This window comes from Artemia sp. Qi Xiang Cuo, chromosome 7, assembly GCF_049724085.1.
Source record: "Artemia sp. Qi Xiang Cuo chromosome 7, ASM4972408v1, whole genome shotgun sequence".
NCBI lineage: Eukaryota > Metazoa > Arthropoda > Branchiopoda > Anostraca > Artemiidae > Artemia > Artemia sp. Qi Xiang Cuo.
In genome coordinates, this window is record NC_142800.1 from 75,406,899 (window position 1) to 75,430,791 (window position 23,893).

A 23,893-nucleotide genomic window follows, 5' to 3' on the forward strand; every position below is an offset into this window, starting at 1 on the left:
AAATAGATTTCTATTCTTATTTGAAATGGAATAAAAGATCATCAAAAAAGAAAATTAAAAAAAAATGAAAGCAGTTAAGTGCATTATTGGACTAGTGTTCAATTAATAAAGAAAGACTTAATGTAGGAAAATGGGAGATCTCAGAAAAGGTGAATCAAATAGATTTCTATTCTTAATTGAAATTTAATAAAAGATAATAAAAAGAATAAAATTTAAAAAAAATGAAAGAAGGTAAGTGCATTAATGGACTAGTGTTCAATTAATAAAGAAAGACTTAATGTAGGAAAATGGGAGATCTCAGAAAAGGTGAATCAAATAGATTTCTATTATTATTTGAAATTGAATAAAAGATCATCAAAAGAAGAAAATTAAAAAAAAATGAAAGCAGTTAAGTGCATTAATGGAATAGTGTTCAATTAATAAAGAAAGACTTAATGTAGGAAAATGGGAGATCTCATAAAAGGTGAATAAAATATATTTCTATTATTATTTGAAATGGAATAAAAGATCATCAAAAGAATAAAATAAAAAAAAAAATGAAAGCAGGTAAGTGCATTAATGGACTAGTGTTCAATTAATAAAGAAAGACTTAATGTAGGAAAATGGGAGATCTCAGAAAAGGTGAATCAAATAGATTTCTATTATTATTTTAAATGGAATAAAAGATCATCAAAAGAAGAAAATTAAAAAAAAATGAAAGCAGTTAAGTGCATTAATGGACTAGTGTTCAATTAATAAAGAAATACTTAATGTAGGAAAATGGGAGATCTCAGAAAAGGTTAATCAAATAGATTTCTATTCTTATTTGAAATGGAATAAAAGATCATCAAAATAAGAAAATGAAAAAAAAATGAAAGCAGTTAAGTGCATTATTGGACTAGTGTTCAATTAATAAAGAAAGACTTAATGTAGGAAAATGGGAGATCTCAGAAAAGGTGAATCAAATAGATTTCTATTCTTATTTGAAATGGAATAAAATATAATAAAAAGAATAAAATGAAAAAAAAATGAAAGCAGTTAAGTGCATTAATGGACTAGTGTTCAATTAATAAAGAAAGACTTAATGTAGGAAAATGGGATAGCTCAGAAAAGGTGAATCAAATATATTTATATTCTTATTTGAAATGGAATAAAAGATCATCAAAAGAAGAAAATTAAAAAAAAATGAAAGCAGTTAAGTGCATTAATGGACTAGTGTTCAATTAATAAAGAAAGACTTAATGTAGGAAAATGGGAGATCTCAGAAAAGGTGAATCAAATAGATTTATATTCTTATTTGAAATGGAATAAAAGATCATCAAAAGAAGAAAATGAAAAAAAAAATGAAAGCAGTTAAGTACATTAATGGACTAGTGTTCAATTAATAAAGAAAGACTTAATGTAGGAAAATGGGAGATCTCAGAAAAGGTGAATCAAATAGATTTCTATTCTTATTTGAAATGTAATAAAAGATCATCAAAAGAATAAAATGAAAAAAAAAATGAAAGCAGTTAATTACATTAATGGACTAGTGTTAAATTAATAAAGAAAGACTTAATGTAGGAAAATGGGAGATCTCAGAAAAGGGGAATCAAATAGATTTCTATTCTTGGCACTGGTTCCTTTATTCAATTTTCAAGAGAGAATATGTCTAGAGAATTTCTGTTCATTTGGTAGATTGATGGAAAAAAATACATCTTGATGGAAAAATAGAAAAATCGTGTCTTATTTAGAAGCAAACAGACCAAATAAAACTCATTTCAAAGTCTCATTGAAGACCCTATTACTACCGTATTAATGTTTAAGCTCCGTATATTTCTTTACTACAGTTATTCTAGTATGCTTCAAACTATAGTGCATATTGAATAACACGGCCACACTCATTAACGAGCAGGTAGTGACGCCACACAAAATGTTCTAGCGAAAATTTCTAAGGTGCTTTTGGACAAAAACTTCGACGGAGACTTCAAGAACTTCAACCATGTGGAAACTTCAAGAACCTTCAACGTGTCAGAAAATAATTTTTATTACTTAATTCCACACAATTTTGTTACTCAACTTTTTCTGTGTTGGGTTATGATCATTGCTTTTCTGGTCTTTAAGTACCTTATGTTTGAAAACTAGCTTTGAATTTTAGAATTCTTTCTATATTTATAAATGTGAGGTGATTTTGTTCACAAGCACATATAAAACTGCAATCTCCAAAAATAATCCATGGCCTGTAAAAGTGGGGGATAAACATATTCAAAAACTACAAAGAAATAAAATAAAAAGGTAGAAAGAAACGGTGGAAACTCAGAGCTTAAAAGAAGCAATAACAGCAAAAAATTCATGCGAAGAAGAGCGTAATATTAAAAGCAAAAACTTACTACCTTCCTCCTCCCCCCCACCCCTCACCCCAAAAAAACTTAAATTATTTCAACATGTATGTTAAACATCCTGTGATGGTGTTGAAAATAGCTATCACTTCATTTTTGAATGTACCAATTATTCTTTTCCTCGCTTGTTTTTAATAAAACGTTTAAATGAGATGTTACTTTTCTTTCCATTCAATTCGTATTGACTTGTGTCTGTTAACATATTAGGTCCTCATTACTTCAGTTTCTCATTGATACAAACTGACCCAATTAGTGAACATAGTTGATTCCTAAAGTGATACGCTTGTTATTCAGTTCATAGTCTTTTTCTTTTTTCTTCCCCATTTTTTTAATAGTTTTTCCTTTTATAATTTGTTTATTCCTCATTTCTTTTTGTGTCAGGGTAAATCTACTGTAGATGTGGGAATTCGGGTTTCCGGTTCAGTCACTAATATAGTATCTATGCTCTGTATCTTTTCGATAAAAATTGCAAAAAAAAATATTTATTTTTTTCAAGTGTATGCTCAATAATCTTTTTGGTCCCTTTCTCCCATAAAAAACCAGGGGCATAATTTACTATGGGTCAGGGGGGGGGGGGGTGGTAACTGCCCTTCTCGGACCTCGGTTTGCCCCCCCCCCCCGCCACCCAGCTGAAATTTAGTTTCTTTAAAAATCTTGTCAAAACTAAGATAAGCCAGCATAATTCAAGCATCCACAGAAACGGGTCAGTTTTTTTAGTATATTTTTACCTTCATGGTATGGTACTATATGGCTTGTTTTTGACTTTTCAGTGTCATCTTCACTCGATTTGGGAAAATTGACCCCCCCCTCCCTCCAGGATTTTGACGAAATTATGCCACTGGAAAAAAGTTTGTTATCTAGGACACTTTCTAGGAACTTTTTTTCATTTTGTAAGTCTGATTTTCTTCCTTCCTCTTTTTTAACTTATGTATATTAACTTATATGTATTAAATTTTACATACATTTCACAGCACCAAATATCAAAGACTTGACAACAGCGTTAGCGCATGTGCAGCAACATATGAAGCGTAATGGCTACAGTTTAGATGCAGATTTGGCAACTGTCCAGAACTTATTGACTAGTCCGTCCTTTAGAAATGCATTAAGTTTGCATTCTGTGATTCAGCAGTCGTTTTGCGTTAATAGACCTCCCTCGCCGCTTGTTGATTCAGCTATTGACCTTGTATCGGAGGTAGGTTTTTTGTCCACTTATTCTCAATCCTTTTTTTTAATCATTCACCAGTTTATTGAGTTGAAATTCAACATCAGTCATTAGCAGAGCGGATCCAGGATTTTTTTTTGGGGGGGGGGGGCAAAATAGGTTGATTCGATAAACTTGCGGTAGGAGCAAGTTTAAGTAACGCAAACTTGCGTTAGTTAAGTAAATTACACTACTTTAGACTACGTTAGGGGGCGCGTGCCCCCCTCACTTCCCTAGATCCACCACTGATCATTAGTCTATGAATATTTCAAAATTTTGAGTTTTATACCTCGTAGTGTGTCACATAGCTCCTTCATTAAACCTTAGACCCTCAGTTGTCTTGCTTTTTTTCAAAAAAACTTTGTATTTAATTGATCGAATAACTAGAACCATGTTATTGTTATTATTCATGGATTGATGTTTTTAAGGAAATAACGGACTTAAGAAAATATTCTTGAATTGTTTTTGCTATTTTCCAATAAACATTGCTCGCAAATAAAATCAAAATTGTTTAAATCATGACTATGGAGTGGAAAATATTATTTTTTAAATAAGTATAAGAATTAATTGATATCTCGAACGGTTTCAGTAAAGTCCCTCTCGAAAATTTTCCGCTAACTTTCTTGAAGTAATTTGTGGCAGTTAAAATTCGTTTAAATTCTCTCGTAGATCCAGCCATTCTTTTGTTAGCCAATAGCAGAAGAGAGTTTTGATGACATTTTGAAATTGTACAAAGCACGGTTCCAATTAATTGCTTATATTTCGGTCAAAAATAATCCAAATGAATGTTTTATAATTACTTGAAGTACGGAAACCTTTTTTTTTTTTCTCTCGAAATTTTGCCCTTTCCTGGAGATGCAACCCCTTCCCCACCATGCTACCCCCAACCAAAATAGATTACCCGTAAGTGTCAATTTTTCGGTAATGACCTCTTCCTGTTATGATTTCCAAAAAGCCTTTATCATTGTTAGATTTTATATTTGTTGGAATACTTTAAATATTTACTGCAGGACACCAGTTTATTCCTTGAAAGTATTAAATAAAAAAACAAGTTTTTTTTTAGCTGAAAATAAGGAGCGACATTAAAACTTAAAACGAACAGAAATTAGTCCGTATATGAAAGGGGCTGCCCCTCCTCAACGCCTCGCTCTTTACACTAAAATTTGACTCTTTGTCACAACTCTACATTTTCAAACAATAAAAACTTCCTTACGCTCCTTATGAACTGTTTGGAAGTACTCGCCCCCTTTCATATTTTCAGGTAGGCTTATGACTTATCCCTTTCTCCCTTGTGCCGAATTGTCTATGGAAAATTGCTTTTTTGTGTTCTTTCTGATGTTGTGCCCTCTCCTAGAGATGACCTTCCCCTCCCCCGAAATAAATTGTATGCGCATGTCCCTTTGTAGATAATGATATCTCACTACAGTTATATCTAAAAATTTATATTCATTGTTATATTGTATATGTGTTCAATCACTTCCTTTATGTATGCACTCTAGACTACAAGTTCATTCATTAAAATGAAATACCCACCCCCTTCCGTATCTTGAAACATGTTAATGACTTATCCCCATCTTCCTTGCGCCAGCCCTTTTTTTCGCAAGTTGAAATGATTTCTTGATGGCTTATCCGCTCTAAAAAAAATAAAACAATAATAATAATAATTAAAAAAAAATAGATAACTCAAATTAAAGTTTAGTTGTTGACTGGGCATTTTTCTTAATTAATTAATTAATTACTTCATGAAATGCTACATCTATAGAATTAAGGTGAACTCATAAAATCAGATTAAAATTCACGCCTTATCGTAATCAATAAATTTTTAATTAATGCTAATAAAAAAGAGTGATCTAGGGGCTTCTCTTACTTCAATATTCGGGAAAGTAGAGCTTTTTCTTAATATTAATATCATTTGTCTTTCAATGACAATGAAGTTGCCCCCCCCCCCTCCGCAATTTGGGGTGTACTAACGACCCGTCTATCTCTCTTGCGCTAGTCCTTGATATCAGTATGTGGAGACTTTTCCTAAATGACCGGTTTACTTCATGTAGAAAATAATCACAAAAAAAGCTAAATATCATTTGTAGGTCATGTTAAAGCCGAGGTGTCTTGCTGAAAGTTTTTTCTTTAATTTTTAGTTTCATAATTAATTAGCTCATGAAATAAAATTAGTTCATGTAATAAAAAATAAAACTCTTCACTTACCATACTACTACTAACAACAACTCACCACAGCAGAAATTAAATAAACATTCAATGCAAACAAACATACAATAGATACTAATATAAATGAATAAAACGAGTGAAACTTAAATTAAATATGCAGATCAAGCTTGAAACAAACAAAAATAGCTACAAACAAGAGTTTGAGTATCACTTCCTTCTCTCACTGCAAAAGTCTAAAACCTACTGCGTCATTAGCGCTTTACTGAAACTGAATTGTTACTTACTTTTGTACTTAATATTGAAAATAAATATTAAAATTAGATAAATTTTTGAATTGATGAGCTTTCAGCAATTAATATCATTATACAGCAAATATTCAGTTTAATTTATTAGTTCTTTCCAAGATTGTCCAAGACGAATATAGTTTCACTACGAGTTTGGATACTGCCCCCTTCCTTAACGGTAAAAACCTAAAGCATACTACGTCATTGGCGCTTCACTGAAAACGAATTACATTACAAATATTTTCTTTTCCAGTTCTTACAGCATTGAAAATAAAAATTACAGTGAAAAAAAAAATCTTGAACTGATAGATCTTTCAACAATTAATATCATTATGTATCAAATATTCAATTTGATTTTGTTTATACTTTCCAAGACTGTTCAAAACATATATAGTTTTCAGAACTTGTCAAAGTACAGTAACGGCGAGGCTATCATGTTACATTAATCAAAAGAGTGGAATATTTTGACACCACGTAACGTACTTTGATGTTGAAAGGGATTTGGAAAATACTTTTTAAATCTAATCTTATTAAACCAACAATGATCGAACAAATGTATATTTATCTGTAAAGTTTTCACGAAAACAGCTTTGTAATATTATTGTCTGAAAATTGGCATGCTATCATTTCCCCATGTGAAAAAAAAACGATCCTGATAGGTCACGGCTTTAGGAAAATTCGTTAAGGGCCTTAATTTTTCAAAAAAAAAAAAAAATCATATTAATGACGTCACAAGTCGTCCAATAGTCAAATGGTTTTACTTTCTAGAGCAAAACAAATAAAATTAAATTAAAGAAACCAATAAAGGAATGCATAAATAAATATACGAAACAAATAAAATTAACGTTGTTTTTAAAAAAAAAGTTTTCTTTTCCATCGAGCGAAGCTCGGTCCCCTGGTACTTGTGTGAAAGAGAAATTTTTTAGATGATTAGCAAATAAACGTACAAATGGGGATAAGTCCATTTATTAGACGGTGAAAACAGATACAAGAGTATATCTACTGACTGCTGTATATGTGGTCGAAGTATCCAGACTTTTTGTATATGTTTTCATTGTCTAATAAATGGACTTATCCACATTTGAACGTTAGTAGAAAGGCAGTGTGGTCTTGATAAAAAACGACCTAATTTAAGGTGTTGCGTCGAAAATGTAGACGTCACGAATAAAAGCTTAGAAATCTTGTTGAAATGTTTTTTTTAATCATTTTAAAATTGGGTCATCTGTAGAATAAAAGGAGCCATCTGTAGTACTGATTTGATAAATCAAATCAGAATTAATCGACAAGGAGCTACGTAGAAGTATCTTGTACCTCGATAGGTGAAAAGAGTCGAGTGTTTTAAAAAAATAAAAGGAGCCAATAAGAGTCAATAAGAGTCGAGTGTTTTAAATAAAAGGAGCCATCTGTAGTACTGATTTGATAAATCAAATCAGAATTAATCGACAAGGAGCTACGTAGAAGTATCTTGTACCTCGATAGGTGAAAAGAGTCGAGTGTTTTAAAAAAATAAAAGGAGCCAATAAGAGTCGAGTGTTTTAAATAAAAGGAGCCATCTGTAGTACTGATTTGATAAATCAAATCAGAATTAATCGACAAGGAGCTACGTAGAAGTATCTTGTACCTCGATAGGTGAAAAGAGTCGAGTGTTTTAAAAAAATAAAAGGAGCCAATAAGAGTCGAGTGTTTTAAATAAAAGGAGCCATCTGTAGTACTGATTTGATAAATCAAATCAGAATTAATCGACAAGGAGCTACGTAGAAGTATCTTGTACCTCGATAGGTGAAAAGAGTCGAGTGTTTTGATTAGACATAACGTGTTTTGATTTTTTATGACTTGATATCGAAATTAGTTAGTCAGTTACACACAAAAAATATTTTGGTAGGTAATTCAAATTAAAACCTAATGTTCATTTGAAAATTTTTGATATTTATGATTAACTAATTAATTCATTTTTTAACTTATTTTATAGTGCATAACGTCTTTGCAAGATTCGAGTCAGACAGAAGCAATAGAATTAATGGATATTTTAAGCCGATTTGAAGTAGAAGGTCTAATTTACGCCCATGATAAAATTGCCGAACGTGTCGCCTTGCCGCCGCCATCAGAAAATGACTTTAGTGTAGATGTCGGAAGTAGTTCGACGCCATCGCTGAAAGATCACCTCACAGTAACGCCACAGCCTAGCCATTCCCCAATACTTCTTGATGACGGAATTAAAATTGTTCGGATTGAAAAAACAAATGAACCTTTGGTAAATATCATCTCGATCCTTCTTTCTCCTTGTTTCTCAGATTGCTGTATTTGTGAATATTTTTTAGTAATTCGATTTTGTCCCCCTGTTTTTTGATTTGATAATGAAATTTTCGTGAGTATCATCGATTATCCAGAATATAATCGATTTATTTAGAGGAACAAAAAAAAGCATAGAAGAAAGCTTAGAAATGTTGAGTGTTTTATCTTTTTTTTAAGTATTTATTATCTGAGTTCTCCCTCTCTCTCTCCTTTCTTTCTTCCTTTCACCGTTTACCATGAAAGTTTCATGGAAAACGGTGTAGTCATCATCGATTGAGGCAGAAACGGTAATGGAAAAGATTGTTTTAAAGTTCCCCCCCCCCACTTATTTTAGAGTCCTCCAGGTAAATTTGAGAAGTTACAAAAGCAGCATAAGTAACTATAATAAATCTATTGTTCATATCTTTCTCAGTGTCACTAGATATGCTTGAATGCTTCATATGTCAGTGCAGCTGGCGTATGGAACAGGTCGTCTGAATGTTTACCCAAAGGAGTGTGTAGGTAATTGTAAGTCTCTTAGTCGGGTCTTACGAATTTCTCGACACAATCATGTAAAAACAAGACGAAGAAACGTTCAATTAAATAAACAGTCAAATTTTTGTTTAGGGTTTCTGAATGGTCGGGGTGGCAAACGTGGTTCAAACGCATCAGGCTCAATTTAAAAATTAGAACTTCCAAGTGTGGCTATTCTGGACCAATACGCTTGCGCACTGTTATACGCATGGTTAAGTATGGGGTGTATTAGAAACTGTAGTATCCGTATCAAATTTGAAACAACAGCAGCGTAGAATGGTCTTTGATTGGATGAAATTAATTGTCACTTTCGACTAATCAGAGGTCTTTTCCACATTTTCTTGAATAAAGTCATAATTTCTCGCTACACTTGGTTGAGATAGCTGGTCTCAGATTTTAAACAGAATGTTCAAATTTGAGACAGATAGCCAAAATAGCGATAATGAGGGGTTACGCAAATTAAACTGGCGGACCACGTTCGCCACCCTGTGTGTTAAGTAATCCCCCACTTTTACATACCATGGAGCCTTTCTAGGGGTTGCAGTCTTATGTTTTTGTATGTATTTTTTAAGTAAATAATGTTGTTTCGTAAGTAGCCTATCAGATAAATTGTTGAAACACAACCCCATTTTCAAGTGCCGGTGCAAGAAAGAAGCAAAAAACGAGGAACAAAAAAAACGAGATGCGTTTGGTCGTATCCGAGTTATAAGATACTTGCTTTCTCTTCGGAGTTATCCCAAAAAAGCTATCAGTGTTCGAGACTTCGATGTCCGATGCAACGCCGCTGTCTGGAGTTTCGTTGTCATACGAACTGAGAGACGCGTTAGCACTAACTAGCGATGAATTTCCACTAAAATAAAACCAAACCCAAAGATACAAAATTTTGACCAGTATAGCACTTGAGTTTTAATCAATGATTGTGAATGAGAGCTGAAACAAGGCTCCCTGTTTTTTTTTAGTTTATGAATCTGGCAATTGACCACTCATTTTGCAAGTTTATTAGCAAAATAACAAAAATACTATCCAAAATTAAAGTTTACTAACCGTCTTTAAATTATTTATTGGATATGCTTATGCTCAAGACAGCGTAACTTGAGTTATTTGAGTTATCTGATTTATTGAGTAATTATTGAGTTATATGATTTATTGAGTTATTATCTCTGAGTTATTTGAGTTATCTGATTTATTGAGTAGCTATTGAGTTATTATCTCTGAGTTATTTGAGTTATCTGATTTATTGAGTAATTATTGAGTTATATGATTTATTGAGTAATTATTGAGTTATTATCTCTGAGTTATTTGAGTTATCTGATTTATTGAGTAGCTATTGAGTTATTATCTCTGAGTTATTTGAGTTATCTGATTTATTGAGTAATTATTGAGTTATATGATTTATTGAGTAATTATTGAGTTATTATTTCTGGGTTATTTGAGTTATCTGATTTATTGAGTAGCTATTGAGTTATTATCTCTGAGTTATTTGAGTTATCTGATTTATTGAGTAATTATTGAGTTATATGATTTATTGAGTTATTATCTCTGAGTTATTTGAGTTATCTGATTTATTGAGTAGCTATTGAGTTATAAACTCTGAGTTATTTGAGTTATCTGATTTATTGAGTAATTATTGAGTTATATGATTTATTGAGTAATTATTGAGTTATTATCTCTGAGTTATTTGAGTTATCTGATTTATTGAGTAGCTATTGAGTTATTATTTCTGAGTTATTTGAGTTATCTGATTTATTGAGTATCTATTGAGTTATTATCTCTGAGTTATTTAATTTATCTGATTTATTGAGTAGCCATTGAGTTATTATCTCTGAGCTATTTGAGTTATCTGATTTATTGAGTAATTATTGAGTTAGTATAACCCTAACTTGAGCAGCTTCGTTATTAAACAGAAATCGTGTTTTCTAGTTTAAATTCAACAAAACAACTTGAAATTGACACTTTATTAGTCCTAGAAATGCAGAAGAGATATTCTTACATTTACAATCTGTATACCAGAGATATTCTGCCCAAGCAATAGAAGGTGGGTTACGGGTTTATGCCTTTCTTCCAAAAAATGTATGTCCAGACAAACATTCCAGAAAATGACAAACTTTCCAAATAAGTGCCAATTGTGTTGAAAACAAGAATCAACAGTTATTAACTTATTAACAGATAAAATAAAACCTGGTTTATGGCATTCTGGCTCAGCTGTTTTTATACATGTTAACGTGAATGTCCGAAATATCTTTTTTTCTCCTTGGATTTAGTTAGCGTTGGCAGTCAACATTTTCAATTTAATGCAAGGTTTGATGATGACAGGTTAGGCTAGAATAGATTAGGTTTGGTGAGGTTAGGTTGGATTAGGATAGCTTAGGTTAGGTTTTTAATCCATTTCTGATATTTAGAACTAAATTTAACCTAAACTAACATTATCTAACCTAACTTTTACCATCATGGCTTGCATAAGACTGAAAAAGCTGACTCGCTAAGCTAATTGAACTAAGCAGAGAACAAGGAATTTTGAACACTCACCAGTGAATGTCGATATTAACCATATATATATATATATATATATATATATATATATATATATATATATATATATATATATATATATATATATATATATATATATATATATATATATATATATATATATATATATATATATATATATATATATATATATATATATATATATATATATATATATATATATATATATATATATATATATATTGAATCATATTCGTGAGTAATGAAAAAATAGAAAGAATTGCCCAAAAACACAGAAGATTTGCAATATTATCTATTCAAGAAAAGCTAGACTTACATTCTACTAGAGAAACAAAAGTCAGTAGTTCCGTTTTTTGTGTTTCGACTGTTTTCAATGGTCATTAGTTGTCCTTTTTTTCCAGTATGTTTCCAGTAGACGAGCATTGCAGTGTGAACGATTTACTGGAAATCATTTTCCAGCATGTCTGAACTTACTGTGAGGATTGAAAAACAACAAACATTTTTGCTCTAATAAAATATCCTTTAGTTGAAACTTTGTTTCAAAAACTGTAAAAAATTTACTTAGTGTTAAAGTTAGCTTTTAAAGTTGTTTGTAGATATCATCATTGTCAAAGTTATAAGTAGCCTTAGGTCAAGGTCGTATCATGTATTTTTATTCGGGGAGGGGGTAAACTTACAAAACGCATAAAAAATTATTTTATATCCATTTTTGCTACTTTGTAACGAGTTTTTGCTTACAAGTTTTGCTACTTATTTTGCTAAATTTCGGGGGGGGGGGGAGCAAGGCAGGTATCCCTCCCCCTTTGGATACGGCCTTGGCCTCTTATTTATTTATTTATATATTTTATTGAATTTCTCGCAGAAACACTAAGTGGTGATCAATAATTCTTATCTCTATTCTATTGCATTCCACACGAACATGGTTATAATTGTGGAAGTGTGGTTTTTGATTACGAGTGTTATATTCTATAGGAGACGGGAGGTTAATCCAATGATTCCACCCTCAATGAAAATTAAAATCAATGGTCGCGAATTGCAATTTTTGATTTTTCAGCCTGCTGCCAAATTTTTCTTTACCATGTGCAATTTCTGGATCTAGTTCTTTACTTTAGTTGAAGGAATTGCAAAAAAAATTGCAAAAAAAATTGATATATTATATGAAAATCCCAGGACGTTGACTATCATATATACGGGAAACAAAATATATATTAGAACACGCGTGGGAAATTATAAGAAACTGTGATATCCCAGGAGGATCTGGGACCAGAAGGTCGACGTCTGAGGCCATCTGTTGACGGCTAAAAGTGCGCATTTTAAGAAAATGGCGTTTGTATGAATTAAAATATATTAAAAATAACACCGTCTTGTGAAATTTTGCAGCTAGTGAACTTTTGCATTAAAATTCAGGGGGAAATTCCTTGCTGAAAAAAAATCCTCTTTGTTCTATAAAATAATTCGTATACAAAATTAATGTAGAATTGCTTTTATATAAAGGGAGCAACTGTGCGGAATGACGGCGAATCTGTTGTCATTGGGAGAATTGTTCGGGGTGGTGCTGCTGAAAGATGTGGTCAGCTTTATGAAAACGATGAAGTTTTAGAAGTGAATGGCGTTCCACTTCGAGGTAAATCTGTGAATGATGTCTGTGATCTTTTGGCAAGAATGACGGGAACGCTTACTTTTGTCATTCAGCCTGCGAGTGATACCAAACCAAGCTCACCAACTTTCCATGGCGTGGTAAGTGTCTAAAATTCTCCGATTTAAAGAACTGTATTAAGGTAAGTTGTTTATATTTTTTAGCGTGGTAATTTTATGGCGTGGTAAAGTGGCTGAAAATTTTTGATTTAGAAAGCTGTAGAAAGTTGAGTAGGTCAAATATTTGAGCGTGGTAATTTCATGGCGTGGTAAGTGGACAAAATATGAAGAGCTGTATGTGTGTTAAGTGGCTAAAATATAAAGAGTTGTATAAAGTTAAATATGTCAAATATTTGAGCGAGCAGAAGAGCAGAAGACTCAGGGACTAAGTCTTAGTTTTGGTTTTTTATGTTTAGTTTCAGTTATACTAAGTTTGGCTTATTAAGGCCCAGTTGCTGGTACAATGAAGAGGTTTTAGGCATTCACTATACTTCGAAAATTCGACTTTGCATTTTTCGCGATGTTTAGCCCCTTCCCCCAAAAAGAATTTTTAAGTCTAGTCTGGATTTCCATTATTTTTCATATAATTTGCCTCTCTTTTGCCTTTTCCAAATCTCTGGATCGCTCCTCTCTAATCCCTTCTCTCTAACAACCCCTTGGGCAGATACAGAATTAATGTTTGGGGGGGGGGCATCAATGAAAATTTGGCTCACCCATAGGTATTTTTTGCACCTTCACCTTTGTTATTTGTGCAACTTTTTACCTTCTAGGGAGAGCACGTGCCCCTAAAACCACACCCTAGATCCGCTCCTGTCCAAACCCATCTCCTCCTGCCCTCTCTCTCTCTCTCTTTCTGTCTCTCTCTCTTCTCTCTCTGTCTCTCTTCTCTCTCTTCTCTCTCTATCTCTCTTCTCTCTCTTCTCTCTCTCTGTCTCTCTCTCTCTCTCTCTCTCTCTCTCTCTCTCTCTCTCTCTCTCTCTCTCTCTCTCTCTCTCTCTCTCTCTCTCTCTCTCTCTCTCTCTCTCTCTCTCTCTCTCTCTCTCTCTCTCTCTCTCTCTCTCTCTCTCTCTCTCTCTCTCTCTCTCTCTCTTTCAGTTCTAAGAGTTTAAAGCTTAAAGTTTGCTACTATTTATTGAAAGTACAAGAAATATTGTTTTTCGAACAATGAAAACTTAAGAAAAAGAAGTGCCTAAAATTAGCCGCTCTTTTGACGACGCTTATCAAATATAATAGGGCTGACTATACATGACATGTATGGCCCCAGCGCACGTTATGCATTGTATGTGTGCTTTAATTTTAGACGGCCTGACTAATGGTCCGTTTTCATCTCAAAGTGTATTGCAACGGAAGCTTACCTGTAGTGTAAGTTTCCACAACAGGTCAGGCTTCGTGTAGGATAATCTGCAAGATATATAAAGCTTAAGTTATATGAATCTTAAGCTATATGAAGCTTAAACTAAGTTGAAGCTTAAACTATTGAGCTTCTTCATGCATCTTGTTGGATAATTTGTAAGACATGTGAAGCTTAAACTATATGAAGTTCAAACTAAGTGGAGGCTTAAACTATTAAGCTTCTACTATAGGTCATGCATCTTGTAGGATAATTTGCAAGTTATATGAAGCTTTAATCATATGAAGCTCATGCTTGGGTCACACTTCATGTAAGATAATTTGCAAGATATGAAATATCATAGAAGCCAGGTATCTACTTTCTGTAGAGAACCATTTGTTATTTTTTTGTTTCATTTTTTTCTAGTGAACTAATAAGCTTTCTAATAGATGAAGGTTTCTGAAAATCCAAAGTTTTGATTTTCACACTTGTGCTGGTAGCCTCCTCCATTTTCCCTCCTCAGAAATTTATTGTCTTTAGAACTATTTCTGGAATAAATATTTAAGACAAGCTCTTGGCCTAATGCTTTTTTTTTTTTTTTTTTTTTTTTTTTTTTTTTTTTTTTTTTTTTTTTGATAAATAAATAAATGGTACAAAGAATAATAGAAGACGTAATATCTGGGAGTGATAAATAAGAAGGGCGCCCCTGTGCTCTCTGTGGATTGTTAGTTTTGGCGCGTCTCGTATGTTTTTTATTTGTTCTTTTTTATAATGCGTGGATTTGGTGTCGCCTACGACGTTACAACTAATGTCGTGACGCTGTCTTCCAAGTAGTTGAAAATATAGCTGGTTTTTCATTGCGCGAATCCATTGTTTTTCTTCTTCCAGTTTTTTTACTGAAAACATGATGAATGTACGAAAAAATAGTGTTGTAAAAATTACACTTACAGTTGAAAATCTCGGAATACAACTAATCATGAAGCAAGCATGTAACCAAGAAGATATCTCCCCCCCCCCCCCCCCAAGAGCTCTCTCGATTACCCATTTTGTAACTTCTTACAATTTTTAATTAATTTACATCTGTTTGCTTTTCAAATAACATGCCCAACACTCCCCCAAAAACGGGTAATATCAATGTGTGTGCACGAAGAAAGTTCAATAGGACATGGTTTTTAAAACAGTTTTGAACTAAAGTATTATTGTTCGGTATTATTTTTAATTGATTTTGAAAATCTAGGCAGATCAAAGAGTGACTGATATATTTTATTATCTCCAGATGCACGTGAAAGCTCATTTTGATTATGACCCCGATGAAGACCTTTACATTCCTTGTCGAGAGTTGGGTTTAGCCTTTCAAAAAGGGGATGTGCTCCATGTGATCTCGCAAGAAGATGGCAACTGGTGGCAAGCACATCGGGATGGGGAAGAGGAACACAACTTGGCGGGACTCATTCCGAGCAAGTCATTCCAACAACAGTAAGCTTTTCTATGCATGACTGTGTCTTTTTGGGAAGACAGTTTGTTTTTTTGTTTTTTTTTTATTCCGTATATGGATTTTTTTAATTCTAATTAATTGAATTTAATAATTTTTCTTTTTTCTGGAATAATATTTCTTTGATGATACTAAAATTAATTTTTGAACTTATTTTTAAGCAACTCGCCAAAGATTCGTCTCTCAGCTTCTTCATAATTTTTAGTAAGTTTTTTTTTTTATTTATTGGAAAGATTCTTGGAAAGACGGATCCTATCAAACCTAAGTGTTTGAACAATAACAAAGAACAGGTAGAAAAAAAAATCCAAAATATAGGCATTTGCTGTGTGAAACACTACATATGCGAAAGTTTCTGATTATTCGTACATTTGTGCACATAGCCCTACGTTTTAGCCATTGATTTCTGAATTTTGAAAAAAGGGAGGCAGCACTAATAGTAAGGGTGGCTCGCATGACTGTAGATATTGAGACGTACATGTGCCTCTTCAAACACAGTTGGGACACACCTTCAGAGAAAATCTAGTCGGTAGAATAATTAGTAAATATATACAAGATTCCATAACTGACATAGAGACAAACTCTTTAATTCGTTATAGCTCTTTAATTCCAAATATAATAATCAATTAACTCACAAATGCACCTCCCCTTCCTTGCTCCCATTTTGTGATCGCTTATATAGCCCCAATAATGTATTTCAATTTTTTAGTCATTTTTCCTTAAATTTGTATATATTCCCTGGGCTATGTATGCGCCCATCAGGTTTATAGTGGGATTGTATAGCCCCAATAATGTATTTCAGTGTTTTAGTCATTTTTCCTTAAATTTTTATATATTCCCTGGGCTATGTATGCGCCCATCAGGTTTGTAGTGGGGTTGTATAGCCCCAATAATGTATTTCAGTTTTTTAGTAATTTTTCTTTAAATTTTTATATATTCCCTGGGCTATGTGTGCGCCCATCAGGTTTGTAGTGGGGTTGTATTTGCAAGTGAATTAATTATTATGTTTGGAAAGACGATAAAAATGAATGGAGCACTATGTTTACCTTGTCCATATATCAATTATAGAATGTCATATATATTTATCGAATACTTTAATTGGTCTTGCAAATTTTCTTAAAAATTTGGATCTTTTGAGCTTCGAATTGCTAATTAGTAGACATTATTAAATCTGCTTAAATTTCAGGCGTGAAATTATGAAGCAAACAATAATGGCTGACTCATTGGAAAGCAAGCGTTCTAAGAAAAACACTCTCTTATGTGCCAGAAAAATGCATAAGAAAAAGAAGAAAAAGGTTCAATATAACTCAAATTTTACTGATGGTAAGTGGATTAATCGTTTTTTACTTTTTTTAGCTTTTACTCGGGTATTTACTCACATGATTGTCCGAATCAGAATATTCTGCTGATAAAAAAAAAAAAAAAAAAAAAAAAAAAAAAAAAAAAAAAAAAAACAACCAGCAGCAGCAGCCAACTTTTGTGTATATCCAATGGGCTGTGTTGTCTAGGAGTTAGGGGAAGGGGGTTGTGATACAGTAGAACTGGGAGACACACTGAAAGTCCAATTGATAGAAAATTTTCTGTGTTGATGGATAATAAAATAAAAGTTCAAAATAGGGATCAAATCCTTTTTAATAGACAGTGTATAGAAAATTCACAAAAAATACCAGATATTTCGGTCATATATTCAGTGACCGTCTTCAGTAGTAAAACTAAACTAAAACAATTTAAAACAAAAGTTTATATACGAAATCAAATAAAACTACATATTGTTTAAATCTCTAATTCTTTTCAAAGCAAAGGCAGAAGCTAGCCTCTTTGACCTTCTTGGATTCGGTTCATTAGCGTTCAATGATATAACATTTGGACAATGGTCAACTACATTGGGTGAATTGAACTTTACTCTCTCAGATTTTAATAAATTATCATAGATAGAGTTCATCCCAAATTCACCTGTATCCCGATCATTATCCATCACCTGTTGATGGATAAAGTTTATATTAATTACGTATACGCTGGGTTTTTCTCCGGTTTTTAGAGGGACCAAATTATGGAATTTGTTAGGTGGGGATATTAAAAGTAGTTGCTATGCAATTGAATTTTAAAAATAGTTGGATAATACATTGTTTTTTAACTACGATTTTGAAGATTGGTTTGATTGATTTCAAAATGGTTAGAAAAGTAATCAAATTATGATTTTTTTATTTTTTTCATTTTATGTTATTTAGTGTACTTAAGGAAAGGAGTGGAGTGTGATATATTTTCATAACGGTTGCAGTGATGATACTTTTTAATAATAACCTCAATTGAGATGAAAGGGGAATTTTCTTTGTTGCTTTCGTCGATTTATTTGCCCCTTCCCCTTCCATACTATCGCCTGGCAATTGGAAAAGATATGGTTTTTGTTATAGTTCTGTCTCTCGTTTTTTACACGATAACTAGATTGAGATTGAAAAAATGAAACAAGAGTTTTGTTATTGCAGTTTTTAGTTCATAACTGCACTGGAAACAGTGGACGATAAATGCACTACTTAAAAAAAAAGAAGAAATCAAATAATAAATATTTGTGGTGTTTGTTTTTCTCGAACTCTTTCTGCTTAAAGATGCCATACAAGGGGGGTAAGTGAGAAATATTTTAGCCCTGGGTCCAGTCGTGGATCTTGGCGACCCTAAATATAAAAACACACGGGCGCACAGACACACACACACACACATACATATATATATATATATATATATATATATATATATATATATATATAGAAATTAGAAATTATATATGGCATATCTCCAAGATTAGAAATTATGTTTCTTATGTAAAATACCGAACCCTCAAAAAACAGGTTTTTTCAACTGAAAGTAAAAAGCAACATTAAAAATTAAAACGAACAGAAATTTCTACGTTTATGAGGGGATTCGTCCCCTAGTCAATGCTTCGTTCTTTACGCTAAAGTTCGAATTTTGTTCGAATCACACCCCTGAATCGCAAAGGTCGTTTAAAAAGAATAGATAGCTCTTTTGAAAGTACTAAAAAAACTTTTGCGTAAAAAGCGAATTATAGACTAGGGGACGAACCCCCTCATATACGTAATAATTTATGTTCATTTTAATGTTGCTCCTTACTTTCAGTTGAAAAAAACTTGTTTTTTTTATTTAATTTCTGATCGTTTTTAAAATAATGCTGGGAAATCCGCGCCCCCTTCATAGTAATGTCCCTTCCCCCATGGATATATCCTCCCACGTAACCCCCTACTCCGACCCCCCCCCCACCAGATACAGATAAAAATCCCTCCTGAAAACGTCTGTATACTTGCCACCCCCCCCCACCAGATACAGATAAAATCCCTCCTGAAAACGTCTGTATACTTGCCAATAACCATTACTGTTTGTAAACAATGGGCAAAGTTCATAACTTGCCGCCCTTCGCCCTTCGCCCTTCCCTGTGGGGGATGAAGTTGTACTCAAAGACATATTTATTCGATTTTTGACTATGCTGGACAAAATGGCTATCTCAAAATTCGGGAAACGGGAAACAATTCGGGAAACACTTCGAGAAACAAATGAGAGTTGCCCTCCAATTTTTTGGGTCACTTAAAAAGGGCATTCGAACTTTTAATTTATGTTTGAATGAGCTTTCTCACGCTTTTCTAAGACCACTGGATCGATACGATCAACCCTAAAAAAAAAAAAAAAAAAAAAAAACGCACCCGTGATCTTGGTGAAACTTATATATTTGAAATCAGTATAAAAATTTTATTCTTTTCATGTATCTACTGGTATCAAAATTCCGTTTTTTTAGAGTTTCGGTTACTATTGAGCCGGGTCGCTCCTTACTTACAGTTCATTACCACGAACTGTTTTGTACTTGGAATTAGATACGAATTAATCTTCTTAATATTTTTTTTTGTTTTTAGTAGTCATATTCTTTTATACTTATTCTATTTTATTGTTGCTATTTCAGCCTCTCTCTCTCTTTCTCTCCCTCTCTCTAGTTCTCTCTCTCTCTCTCTTTCTCTCTCTGTCTTTTGTATTGGAAATTTTACTTTAGCAAGGCTTTTACACTTTATATATAGTGTATTTTATTGACCTTACGTATGTTCTTTGCTTTCATTATCATAGCTGTGAAAAAAAAATCATAAATTTCCATCTGTAGATTTAGATTCTGAAGAAATTTTAACTTATGAAGAAGTGGCCTTATATTATCCCCGTGAATATCACAAAAGACCTTTAGTTCTCATTGGACCACCAAACATTGGCAGACAAGAACTTAGGCAACGACTTATGCTGGATTCTGAGCGATTCGCTGCAGCTGTTCCTCGTATGTCATTAAATCTTTTTCTTCTTCTTGTTCTGCTTTAAGAATTACTGTCATAGACATCCTTCAATGAGCAAAAGTGCAATAGGAATATTCTTAAGTATTTTTCGTTGTGCAATTTATTCTTAATACAGGAATATATGAATTTGAATGTTTTAAGTCACAAGGATATACAAGTTGATAAAAATCTTAATTATGAGACAATGAAGGGAACGACTTGTCTATGAATAACATTACTGTTGTTTATCTTGGATGTGTCTCATAGAAATTGCTTAGAAATAATTGTGAAACTAAGGCTGGAATTTTTAGCAGGAAGTTAATAATTTTTAATTTGCAAAATATTTTCTTCTTTTTTTGTGAGATTAGAAATAATATATTGGCAAGATCTAGCTTTTTGGGTTTCTCCTCCAGCCAGTGGATCTTATTAATAACGATTATAAACACACAAAAATAAAAAGAACAAGTGGAGCACAAATAGAGGAAAAAACGAAAATGACTAAAAAAAGGAAAATTTACTTAAAGAAGGTTATGATACCCGAAGTGTATTAATCGAAGTTCAACGCCCATTTTGGGTCTGTTGAGGGCTAACTTCACCAACTGAAGGCACCGGATTTGTTTCAAGAAACCGTAATTTCAATAATTGAGGTTTTAGTGAGTTCATCTACCTTAATCCGCTTAATTTGTTTTTATTGTACTTTTTAATTAGTTCATCTTCGAGTGCGTCAAATTCCTGAGATAGAAATAATCTAATGTACCATGGACAGTGGTAATGGAATCTGATTGTTTCTATCGCGCAAGTGCGTTAGATTGTCCTATCTAACGCACTTAACGCACCTTAAAAATTAAGGAAAATCGGTAATTCAGTTCTTAATACAGATTTAATGCTGTATGATTTCACGCCTAAAATTTAAGCAGATTTAATACTGTTCTAGAAAGATCGGGAAAGGTTCTAAGAAGTTGAGATCTTATTTTTTCATGGTATAGCAAAAATTTTAAATTTCTTTTGTATGGCATATTTCTTTTAAGGTTCAAAGAAAAAAAAGAAGAATAAAGCCCTAGTAAGAATTTGACTCTTTTCCCAATTCAGTATAACAAAATGATTTGAGATTTCATAAAATATATACGTAACGTAAGGAAAGAACATAGGAACCTTGAAATTGACAAGCCAAATCTTATTAATATATGAATATATATATAACAAATTCTGTAAAGCTGGAGAGTGCAAATTCTATAAAAGTTATGATTCTGTAAAGGATAAACAGGAAGGAGGAAATGAATTGACGCCAGAATTTCTTAACTCAATTAAAATTGCTGATTTGTCATCCATGACTCAACTGATGAATAACAGGATAATTATGTTAGGGCGTAGTTTAGATATTTCAGAGGGTATGTGCAAAAAAGTATGTGTAAGTAGCAAAAAAGCAAAAGGCATGAAGCGAAAAAAGGGACTCGAAGAACAAATATTTTAGGATTTTAAATGTCATTTTCACTTGGATTAGCTGTGTTCTCTATAGTTTAGAATAAAATGTATAAAATAAGCCGTTCCCTCGCAAGGGCGAGCCAGGGGAGGGTTAGGGGGTTTGATCTCCCCCCCCCCCCGAAATTTCTGCCGACTTGTAAAAAGGGCAAAGAATACATATAAACTAACTTTTGATGTGTTTTTTCGTAACCCCCCCCCCTCGGAAAAATCGTGAATACGGCCCTGGCCATATACTAAGTATTTGTCAAAAGAGGAGGTAGTTTCCAATTTACTCTTAAGCGTGATAGTCAATCTTTAGGGATAGACTCTTTTAGACGGATCTTAAAATTTCATTTTAGAATTAAATCCAATGATGCATTGTTATTTAAGTTGAAAATTAGTAACATTGTGTCTATTTATTTTCATTTTATTTATAAACGGAAAGGCATTTCCGTCTAAGTAATTTATTTTGTCTATTGCAGTGTAGCTGAAAGTCAGATTCTGCTTAAATTCGAGCTTTTATTTCGATTTTCGTTCGACCATTCAATCGAATTGTTTTATCTTTACCCTGAAGTTCATCGTAAAAAGAAGAACTAGACTAAATAGTTTAAATATAAAAGAAAATGATATGATACGAAAAGATTTAAAAAAGCCATTTTTCACGGATTAATTAAAACCGTTATTCTTTGTTTATGTACTTATATATTTAATTACATTCAAATCTTTCGAGCAAAAAAGAAAAAAAAACATCGTAGAACTCTGGGCAATGAATTCAAATGATTTTTTTTATTATTATTATTCTAATCAAATTCTAAAAATATCACTGTTTAAATTCTTTGTAACTCTGCACGTGCCTCAGTTTAGCTGGAAATTGTATTTTGTTTGATTTCGAGTGATCACATCAGGTTTGAGCAGGACGAAGGAATACAGTGAACTCGATGGTCGAGATTATCATTTCATATCGAGAGCTCAATCTGAAGCCGTTATAATTCAATGAAGATCTGTATAAAAGCATACGGCTTTCCTTAAAAGGGGTTTTATCTAGAGTTACCAAATATGTATGTAAGATATGTTGTTCTGATTTGCTGGAATCACTGTTGGTAAGCGTACCAATCAAACAATGGAGCCCGAAAACTATACCACTATGCTAAGCCAGAATTCTAAAATTTTTGACATTTGTCTTGGAAATGAAAAGTCGAGCAATTTCTAGCGATTATTTCATGATACGAGTAGACCGAAGAAAGACAATGAACTCAACGGTCAGGATTATTATTTCAGATCGTAAACTGATTGCTGGAATTATCTTTCATAAGTTTAATAACAAAACAAGGGAGCCAAAAAAATATACCACTTTACTGAGTCAGAACTCCTACATTTTTTAGGTTAATCTTTGATAAGTCGAGCAATCATTTCGGATACGAGTAGACCAAAGAAAGACAATTAGCTCGACTGTCAGGATTATTATTTTAGCTCGTAAACTTCGAATTAGAGAAAGCCGCTCTGATTACCGGAATTATCTATGATAAGTTTAATAATAAAATAAAGGAGCCGAATAAAATATACCACTTTATTGAGCCAGAACTCCTAAATTTTTTAGGTTAATCTTAGGATAGTGAAGTAATTTTGAGTAATCGTTTCAGATACGAGTAGACCGAAGAAAGACAATGAACTCGATGGTCAAGATTATCATTTCATATCCCGAGCTCAATTTGAAGCCGATATAATTCAAAGACGATTTGTTGAGCATGGCGAATACGAACGGGCCTATTATGGTAAGTTACTTTGTCTTTCCTACAGTTGGCAGATATTACACGACTAAGAGAAAAGAACAGTGTTGCCAATTTACGAAAATCCAAGAGGGGGGGGGGTAAGAATTTTTATTCAAACTTTTTTACTGGTGCTACAAAAAAAGTATTATTTTTGAAACCTAGGGGCGGCGGCAATTTTTTCCCACTAAAATACCAAAAAATAGTATTTTTAAAGGTGGGATAATCCCCCTGCCCCCCTTCCCTCCGCCTCAATTGGAACTGTAGACAAACAAGTCAAAAAAATGCTGCGGGGATAAATCTCTCCGATTGTCAAACGGCTATTCAAAGGAGATGAAATTTTGCTGACATGGAAATTTCCGTAGATGAATCGAAGTTTGTTTCAGGGGAAATGACTCGAAAAGAGTATTTGCAAAAACATGTCAGGGAAAATGGACCAGAAAATCCGAGATGTCAAAGATAGTGGTCAGACTCGAACTGAAAGGATTTAAAGAGTAAGGAGCCGGTTATGTTTAGAGTACAAGGAGAACTATTTTTTATATATATTTGAAAATGTTATATTTAGTTATATTGGT

At 32.8% G+C, this 23,893-nt stretch overlaps 1 protein-coding gene across 3 annotated transcripts in view; it reads left to right on the plus strand.

The window, feature by feature from the left end:
- sdt (MAGUK p55 family member stardust) overlaps positions 1–23,893 on the plus strand; it is a 276,035-nt gene that overhangs the window by 236,608 nt on the left and 15,534 nt on the right. For all 3 annotated transcript variants that reach the window (XM_089092566.1, XM_089092567.1, XM_089092569.1), the window contains 7 exons: positions 3,329–3,549; positions 7,978–8,259; positions 12,819–13,061; positions 15,566–15,765; positions 16,965–17,101; positions 19,932–20,096; positions 23,193–23,324. In XM_089092566.1, the coding sequence (XP_088948692.1) occupies positions 3,329–3,549; positions 7,978–8,259; positions 12,819–13,061; positions 15,566–15,765; positions 16,965–17,101; positions 19,932–20,096; positions 23,193–23,324 (1,380 nt within the window). The remainder of the gene's footprint in view (positions 1–3,328; positions 3,550–7,977; positions 8,260–12,818; positions 13,062–15,565; positions 15,766–16,964; positions 17,102–19,931; positions 20,097–23,192; positions 23,325–23,893) is intronic.